General features: G+C 68.1%; 3 protein-coding genes across 3 annotated transcripts in view; 1 reads left to right on the forward strand and 2 right to left on the reverse strand.

Annotated features, from left to right (window-relative positions):
- Positions 1-2276, reverse strand: part of CHLNCDRAFT_56560 (expressed protein) — a gene marked incomplete at both ends in the record, with an annotated part of 3867 nt that extends 1591 nt beyond the window's left edge. Inside the window, 7 exons of the mRNA XM_005852145.1 lie at positions 115-228; positions 385-583; positions 755-888; positions 1146-1290; positions 1408-1577; positions 1837-1948; positions 2176-2276. Of these exons, the coding sequence (XP_005852207.1) occupies positions 115-228; positions 385-583; positions 755-888; positions 1146-1290; positions 1408-1577; positions 1837-1948; positions 2176-2276 (975 nt within the window). The remainder of the gene's footprint in view (positions 1-114; positions 229-384; positions 584-754; positions 889-1145; positions 1291-1407; positions 1578-1836; positions 1949-2175) is intronic.
- Positions 2277-3300: 1024 nt separating this feature from the next.
- CHLNCDRAFT_29281 (hypothetical protein) lies at positions 3301-5113 on the reverse strand. The gene is made up of 5 exons (XM_005852146.1): positions 5078-5113; positions 4852-4974; positions 4480-4658; positions 3965-4236; positions 3301-3804 (listed from the first exon to the last, which is right to left on the reverse strand). Exons 1-5 carry the CDS (start codon positions 5078-5080, stop codon positions 3692-3694), a joined length of 690 nt encoding a protein of 229 aa, XP_005852208.1. The 5' UTR covers positions 5081-5113; the 3' UTR covers positions 3301-3691.
- Positions 5114-5562: 449 nt separating this feature from the next.
- On the forward strand, positions 5563-8074 carry CHLNCDRAFT_33591 (hypothetical protein; the record flags this gene model as incomplete). Its single annotated transcript, XM_005851811.1, has 8 exons — positions 5563-5702; positions 5895-6164; positions 6426-6500; positions 6629-6750; positions 6936-7065; positions 7331-7410; positions 7587-7734; positions 7865-8074. Exons 2-8 carry the CDS (start codon positions 5943-5945, stop codon positions 8072-8074), a joined length of 987 nt encoding a protein of 328 aa, XP_005851873.1. The 5' UTR covers positions 5563-5702; positions 5895-5942.
- Positions 8075-8317: the final 243 nt, after the last annotated feature.

Here is an 8317-nt window from a genome sequence, read left to right on the forward strand (position 1 = left end):
TCGGGCAGGGGCAGGGAGGCGCCGTGGGCGTGGAGGGAAGCAAAGGTGAAGGCGTCTGCCGGGGGGGGCGCCGCCGCCGCCGCTGAGGCCGCGGAACAGCGGCATGACGCCCACCGGCGCAGACACGGCCTGCGGCAGCGCCGCCGCGGCTGCGCCCGCCAGCCCGCTGCCGCCGCCCTTCTCCTCCGAGACGGTGGTGGCGCTGTTGCTGTTGCTGCGCTCGGGCTGCTGCGGGGCAGGCAAGGAAGGCAGGCAGGCGGGGCGGCCGGTCGGCATGCGGCAGCCCAGGTGGCGCAACGCGCAGGCCCTACCTCCAACAACCAACGCGGCATGCGGCCAGCCAGGGAAAGCTGCCGGGGCGAGGCAGCGGGCGCCGGCACCCACCTCGTGCTTGCCGCCGCCGCGGCGCAGCGCGGCGCTGCGGGAGCGCTTGGGGCGCGGGGCCGCGGCGTCCCCGGGCGTTGCACCCTGCACTGCCGCCCCGGCCGCCTCCTCGGCGCTCCACCCCTCCCAGTCGGCGGGCAGGCACGCCTCCATCGGGATGCGTGCGGCGCCGGTGGGCACATCGTTGTTGGCCAGCACGCTGCGGGGCAGAGGATGGTGGCGGCAGGCAAGATGGCATGACAGTGAGAGCATGGCAGGAGAGGGCATGGCAGGTGGGGAGAAGCGACCAGGGGAGAAGCAGCCATGGGTAGCAGCCAACCAGGGGGCTTCCAGCAGGGGCTGCGGGGCGAGCGCCCCAGCGAGGGCTCACCGCACGGGCGGGCTGACGGCTGTGGTGATGAGGCGGGAGCCGGCTGCGTCGTAGATGCCGGCCACGAGGCGGAAGGCGGGGGCGTCCACGTGCGTGCACGCCTCATCCAGAGAGACGTACATGTAGCGCGGGTCCTGCGGGAGGGCAGGGGTGGGGCGGGGTCGGCCACGGCCTGCGCGCCGAGCGGGACCGGCAGGCAGGCAGGCAGGCGGGCAGGCAGGCAGGCCTCCCAGGGTACCAGGCAGGCCGCTACCCCAGCACACCAGCACACACACAGGCAGGCAGGCAGGCAGGCAGGCAGGCCTCCCCGGGTTGCAGGCAGGCCGCTGGAGGTCCCCCAGCACACACACACACACGCACACACGCGCACGCGCTGCCACACGCGGCTGACCTTCATGGCGGTGGAGGTGGTGGTGGCGGTGCTGCCGGGGCTGTCGTCGCTCCACGACCGCTTGCCCAGCCGGCCAAAGCGCTGCAGCGAGCGCAGCACATTGCCGGCGCAGCCCTTGCAGCAGTCCTTGCGGGTCACCAGATTCCTGCGGGGGGGGGGGGGACCAGGCGCAAGGTCAGGGCGCAGGTGTGCTGCGCAGCGGCGCGCAGGTGCACGCTGGGCAGCGCCGCTCCAGGCGGGGCGGCAGCACGCGGGCACGCACCACAGGTAGCGGCCGCCATCGCCGGCTGCGCTTTTGCCCTGCTCCTGCTGCTCCTGCTGCTGCTCCGCGGCCTGCGGCTGCTCCTGCGGCTGCTGGTCAAACACGATGTAGAGGTGCGCCTGCAGCTTGTGCCCAGACTCCAGCTGCACGTGGAAGCAGACGGCAGAGTCCTGCAGGCACGGGCGCGCGGCGGCGGCGGCAGTGAGCCTTGCCAGGCGGGGCCCGGTGGCAGGCAGAGAATCGCTGGGCCGCAGGCAGGCTGCGAGGGCACACTCTGCTTATGTGCCCCAACGAAGGGCGGCAACGCTTGTGCGCCTGTTCGGCCGCGCCCCGGCCTGCGGGCGGCTGGCCGCCCCCCAGCCTCCCCGCGGCCTCTGCCAGCAGCGCCCAGCGGCGGCGGCTCGCCTGGCTGGGGTCTGGGAACTGCACATCGGCCGCGTGCGCCGTCTGCTTCACCGCCGCCCGCCGGCTGCCGTCGGCGTGCGCCAGCCGCAGCTCCACCTGGTTGTAGCTCCACCGCTTCTTGCCCAGCTTGTATGCCCTGCATACAGGCGCTGGAGGTGCTTGTTTGGCGTGAATAGCGAAGAAACTACAGGACCAAGACCCCCTTACGCTGCGTATTTGCCACGACAGGGCTCCGCCCAGGGGGCCTCCCCGGCCCCAGCACGACCCCCACTGGTCATGTCACCCCAGCCAGGAGCAGCCTGGGGGCGGGCCCAGCGTTTGGTGCCGAGGCGGGGCCTTCAGTCACTTTCCCAGTGGTCGCACCTGATCTCGGGGGCCTGCTCCCCCGGGTGGGCATCCTCGAAGACGGAATGCGGCAGGTGGGTCTTCACTGGGCACGCCGCCGTGCCCAGCTGCTTGAGCATGCCCGCCGTGGTTTGGGTGTTCGCTCCTGGCGAGGCGAGGCCACTGTGTGATGGTGTCACCACCGTCCCGAGGAGAGAGGGAGCACAGTCTGGGTCTCGGTCTCTCTCTGGCGTCATGAGGCCGTCCGCCTCACCCTCGCCAGCCTGGCACGGTCCTGCTGTTGTGATTATCAAATCGCAGGAGAGGCAGGAATTCCGGGACCTTGTAGGCTGGAGACACGGACCCTGCGGGAGGCTGGGGCCTGAATGGGTAAAACCTGAAGCGCAGGGTTTTTCACCATGCCCCACAGGCTCCTGCGCTCAGGCCAAGGGCGAGCACTCCTGCAGCCGACACAGAAGCGCTTGGGAAAGGGGCCAGGGCGACGGGGCGGCAGCTGGTGTTTGGCCGGTAGCCACCGCCGCCGCCGCTGCTGGGCGCGACGGGCACACAGTTAATCACAACTTGCGATTCACAAGCGCGGCTGCAGATGCCATTTCTATCAACATGGCAGGAAGTGGGTCCACAGCATCGAACCAGCATTCTCTCTAACATCATCCCCTTTTCATGCATCCTTCCTTCCCACCGCGCGTCGTGCTGCCGTTTGTCGGGTCTCTTGTGCCAGGGCCTCTGTTGAATTGCGCAACTGCTACCTGACTCCTTACTGCTTTCTTGCACAACATGCACTTCTGCCATTGCCTGCGGGCTCATGCGGCCTGCCGCCGCCCTGTCACCTCCGCCCTGCCTTGCTGTCGCGGCCGCCGCTTCCTCTGCCCAACCCAGGCCAGCAACCCGGCTGGCGCTGATTGGTTCAGCTTGCAATGATGCGCATGGGTAACCTAAACTCATTAATGCGCGTGGCCTTCTGCAGCAGGTCTCTCTTCTCTTGACGAGCGTACCTGTTGCTTGCGAGAGGAAAGAGTACTTGTGCGCGATCAGTAAAGTCCAAATCGGCCGCTTCCATATGAATTGTGGACACTTTGATCACAACAGAGCGCCCGCAGGAGGTGGATGGGTGATCGGCCCTGTGGCGGCGCCAGCTGTGAGGTACACTTGGTTCAGTCACATAGATAGGGCCATGGCTGAACTGAACAATCCATAGGACATCATTAGCGTCAAGGGCCCTAGGAATGCAGCCCTGAGGGATCTCGAAGGGAGCGCACCACCGAGAGGGCACAGGCGGGATGCGCGTGGGGTGCGCCAGCGGGGCACAGGATTGCAGGCAATGCGCTAGTTTGCGCTAGTGTTGTGGTGTGGACAAACAAGCAATCAGGGAGTGGACTGCCAGGCTAAGGAATTCATTAAAGGAAGGCAAGCGGGCCGGAGGCCAAGAAATGACAATGTACAGGGCCGCACCACGGCCCGGATGGTGGGCTGAACAGATGGCTGGAACCGAGACGAGCGAGAGAAGCGGAGAAGCTGGGAAGGCGGGTGTCGTCTAAGGGCGCCGCCGGCTGCCAAAGCGGCGCTCCCGCTGCGCGTAGTCCTCCAGCGCCTGGAACAGCTCCTTCTCCCCAAAGTCAGGCCACATCACATCAGAAAAGTACAGCTCTGCAGCAGCATGCGCGCGGCGGCACGCCAAGCCGCCGCCGTCAGCCGGGCGGCAGCCAGGACCTGGCAGCAGCTGCCGTGCCCCGCTGACCGCCTACACATAAGCCCAGCCAGCCGTCACACGAGCACTGCAGCGCAGGGGCGCCCCTTGGGCACCCACCCGAGTAGGCGCACTCCCAGGTGAGGAAGTTGGAGAGGCGGCGCTCGCCGCTGGTGCGGATGAGCAGGTCCGGGTGGCGCCAGGCGTGCGGCAGCTGGCGCGTGGCCAGGTGCTGCTCGATGAGCGCGGGGGTGACGTCGGCGGGGCGCAGCTCCCCGCCAGCCGCCAGCCGGGCAATCTCCTGCACCGCAAGCGTCACGTCCTGGCGCCCGCTGTAGCTCACCGCCACGGTGAGGTGCAGGTCGCTGTTGTCGCCGGTCGCCAGCTCGGCGCTGCAGCAGCAGGCAGCAGTGCGATTTGTGGCAGCTGGGGTCGGCGCATCGCCTCCGGGCATCGCGGCACAGCACGGGCCTCCGGTCCTGCGCCTTGTGCCCAGTTCGGCCCTCACCAGCAGCACGACCACCATTCCCTCATCCCTTGCCCTGGCTCACGCCTGGCCATCACACCCGCCGCATGCCTGCCACACCCAGCCGACACTCTCGTGCCAACCAGCGCCCACCAAGCCCCCCACCCACCTGCGCATCTGTCGCTGCAGGCTCTGCGGCAGCATGCCCAGCTCCCCGATGAAGCGCAGCCGCACGCCCTGCGCAGCCAGCTCCGCCACCTCAGCCGCCAGCGTGCGCTCCATCAGCGCCAGCAGGGCATCCACCTCGGCAGCCGGCCGCGCCCAGTTCTCGGCGCTGAAGGCATACACCTGGAGGTGGACGGGAGGCGACGGCGCGGGCACGTGTGGTTAGGCTGACCTTGCGGCAGCAACACGGCAGCAAGCGAAAGGGGCACAGGGGGAGGCGCCCTCGCACGACACTAGCACAGCACACATGCAGCCAATCTAGCAGATTTCTGCGCAGGCGCAGCTGGCAGGCTGGCTGACTGGGGCCCTGGCTCACCGTCAGGCAGGGCACGCGCCAGCTGTGGCAGCACCGCACAACAGACCGCAGCGCCTCGACGCCCTGCTGGTAGCCAAAGGCGGCTGGGCGCTTGCGGGCGGCCGCCCAGCGGCTGTTCCCATCCTGCATCCCCAGCGCGTGACGTCGTGAGGTGGTGCATTTAGGTGCGTGCTCCTCAGAATAGCCCGTTAACCCACGGGAACAAAATGAGCCTGCAGCCACCCACCATGATGACCGCCAGATGGCTGGGCAGCAGCTCTGGCGGCGGCACGGTAGCCTGGGGCTGCGTGGCTCGCTGCGCTGCACTGCCATTGCTGCTTCCTGTGAAGATCGTGGTGCCCGCCTGCAGGCTGCTGCCTACCCTGCCGCTGCTGGCGCAGCCGCCGCCACCAGCATCGGCCGCCGTCGCTGCTGGTGCCACCTGCTGCAAGGCTCTGCGGGGCCTGATCGCTGCTCCCTGTGTTCGCCTGCTCCTCCTACCAGCTGCGGCAGACGGGGCCCGAGCTGGGGCAGGCGGACAGGGTGCAAACTGCGGATGGGCAGCGCAGGATGACGCTTGCGCCGCGCCCATCGACAAGACGGGAGTCATCGTGGCAATGGCCAGGGGCGCGGGCCTCAGTGAGCATAAAATGGTGCCTTTTCCACAAAAGAAAACTCAGCTGCATGGGTTTTCCTGTGTTTGCCGGCCCGATTCGGCCGCTGGTTGTTGGAGCGGTCGGGTTGGTCTGCGGCTGTGGAAAGGTGAAACGCCACTGCCTGTTCGCCACCGCGACCCCCGCACTCATCCCCAGCCATTGCGCTGCACCGGGACTCCCAATTGGCCCGCTGCACCGAAAACAGATCATCGTAAGGTGCGGAGGGCATCCGAGTACAAGGTGGCCTGAGCATAGCTTGTGTGTTGCGAGCCGGGCCATCGGGCGCACTGGCAGGCTTGCTGGCTAGTCAGAGGAAGGGCCGCCCCGGGAATGACCAGGCAGCAGCGGCAGAGCCCCCCGAATTGCCAGCATCCACCTCGCCAGACGCCGCTCACGCCGCTGCCGCAGCCTGCCGCCTCCTGCCGCAGCCAAGCACCGTAGGGCAGGCAGGCAGCCATGACGAAGATCATTGACAAGCTGAATGGGAAGATTGCGGAGGGCAAATCCTTCTTCAGCTTTGAGTACTTCCCACCCAAGACTGACGAGGGCGTGCACAACCTCAAGGAGCGGCAGATGCGCATGGCGGCGCTGGGCCCCTGCTTCTGTGACATCACCTGGGGCGCAGGCGGCTCCACCGCGGAGGTCACGCTGGACGTGGCGCGCAGCATGCAGCAGGAGGTGCGTGCCCATGGGGTGCTGGGCAGCACCCGCAGCCAGGCTGCCAGCACCGCCGGTGGCCACCTCTACGCATCCTCCACTGCCACCACACGAGCTCGTCCCCTGCCCGGCTGCCAGCAGCACACTGTGCCCATCGCCGCTGCCTCATCTGCACCAGCTGCATGCGTCAATGGGAAGAGCATGTGCACAACCCTGGGCTTCTTCTCTAGTGGCAGCCATGCGATGGCCATGTGCACGTGTGTGCGCGTGTGTAATGCGCAGGTGGGCGTGGAGACCATGATGCACCTCACCTGCACCAACATGCCTGTGGAGAAGCTGAAGGAGGCGCTGACCAAGGTGAGCGGCGGCGGCGGCATGATGGAGCGAAGGACGGCGGCCTGCCTGATTGCCCCGCCGCCGCCGCCTGCACCCTCCCTGCTGCATGCCTCCCGTACCGTGCTGTACCGTACCGCAATGTACCGCAGGCCAAGGAGTATGGCATCACCAACATCCTGGCGCTGCGCGGCGACCCTCCCAAGGGCCAGGACCACTTTGAAGTGGTGGAGGGAGGCTTCTCCTGCGCACTCGACCTCGTCAAGTACATCCGGTGGGTTTGGGGGCGTCTGCGCTGGGGCTGGGCTGGGCTCCGGGCTCGCCTGGCCTGGGATGGGCCGGGGCACGCCTGCTGGGCTGCTGCCGCGGCGTGGACAGCATGGTGGCACCGAAAACACACACCGTGCCACACACTCGACCCCCCACCAACCTTCCTTGCACCCTGCCTCCCCCCCGCAGCGCCGAGCACGGCGACTTCTTCGGCATCGGCGTGAGCGGCTACCCCGAGGCGCACCCCGACGTGATTGTAGAGGATGAGAGGCAGATGAGGAAGAACTACTGGGCGGACATCGAGTACCTGAAGCAGAAGGTGCGTGTGCGTGTGTGGGTGTTGGTGAGTGTGTGGGTGTTGAGTGTGGGTGGGTGCGTGTGCGTGTGGGTGGGTGGGTGTCTATGGCGGCATGCGCCTGGCCTGTGTGTTTTGCAGCGTGGAAGGTGGCGGCAGATGCACGGGGGGTGGGTCTTTCGCGGCATGCGCCTGCCCGGCTGCCTCTCGCAGCTCCCGGACGGCTGCCGCTGCCGGCTGGCCTGCCGGCTGACGCGCCGTGGTGCGCCGCGCGCCGCGCCGGCTGCAGATGGAGGCGGGCGCGGACTTTGTGGTCACGCAGCTGTTCTACGACTGCGACCGCTACCTGCAGTTTGTCAAGGACTGCCGGTGAGCGGGCGGGCACGCGCGGCAGCGGCGGCGCGGCGGCAGCGCTGGAGGGGCCCTCAGCTGCGGCTGCGGGCTGGGGGCGCCCCTGGGCGCCACACGAGGAAGCAAGCAGGAAGAGTGCAGGATTCGCCTGTGCCCGACTTGCGCTGCCCTGCACCCAACCTCCTCCGGCGCAGGTCTGTGGGCATCACCGCCCCCATCCTGCCCGGCGTGATGCCCATCATGACCTACGGCGGCTTCAAGCGCATGACCTCCTTCTGCAAGACGGCCGTGCCGCAGCACATTGCCGACACGCTGGAGACCATCAAGGGCAGCGACGAGGCGGTCAAGGCGCGGGGGAGGGGGCGGGGCGGGGCCGGCTGCTGTGCTTGTGTCGAGAGAGGGACTGGAGGGGCGCTGCCGGCTTGAGAAAGAGCAAAAAAGCGACGCCTGCTGCCCGACCCCTGCACCGCAGGCGTACGGGATCAGCCTGGGCACCATGATGTGCCAGCGGCTGCTCGCCAGCGGCGCGCCCGGGGTGCACATGTACACGCTCAACCTGGAGCGGTCGGCGGGTGAGGCCCTTGGCTGGCGCCGTGCTGCGCCGGTTCCTGGGTGCGGGCAAGCCCCTTTTTTGCAGTTACAGGGCTGGCGTGCAGCGAGCAGGGAAGCAAGCTGCCGCTGACAGCCGTCACCCCTCCCTGGCCCCTGCCCGCCGCCCCCTGCAGTCGCCATCCTGGAAAACGTGGGCCTCATCCCCAAGCAGCCCAAGGCGGCCCCAGCCACTGATGGCTTGCAGCAGGCGGCCAAGGCTCTTGCCACAGCATGACAGCCACCGCCACCTGGCCTGCACGTGTTCTGCCTCTGCGGTGACGAAGTGCTTCCTACCTGGCAGCACGAAGCCGCAGGGCTTCGCCCCCCCCCCCCC

This window comes from Chlorella variabilis (genome assembly GCF_000147415.1).
Source record: "Chlorella variabilis unplaced genomic scaffold CHLNCscaffold_1, whole genome shotgun sequence".
NCBI lineage: Eukaryota > Viridiplantae > Chlorophyta > Trebouxiophyceae > Chlorellales > Chlorellaceae > Chlorella > Chlorella variabilis.

Bases quoted from the DNA above. Each gene is read 5' to 3' on its own strand.
- CHLNCDRAFT_29281 (XM_005852146.1), bottom strand. The intron at 4,659-4,851 runs GTGAGCCAGGGC...GTCCACCTCCAG, and splicing joins GGCGCGTGCCCTGCCTGACG to GTGTATGCCTTCAGCGCCGA. The intron at 3,805-3,964 runs GTGGGTGCCCAA...ATGCTGCTGCAG, and splicing joins CTGGGAGTGCGCCTACTCGG to AGCTGTACTTTTCTGATGTG.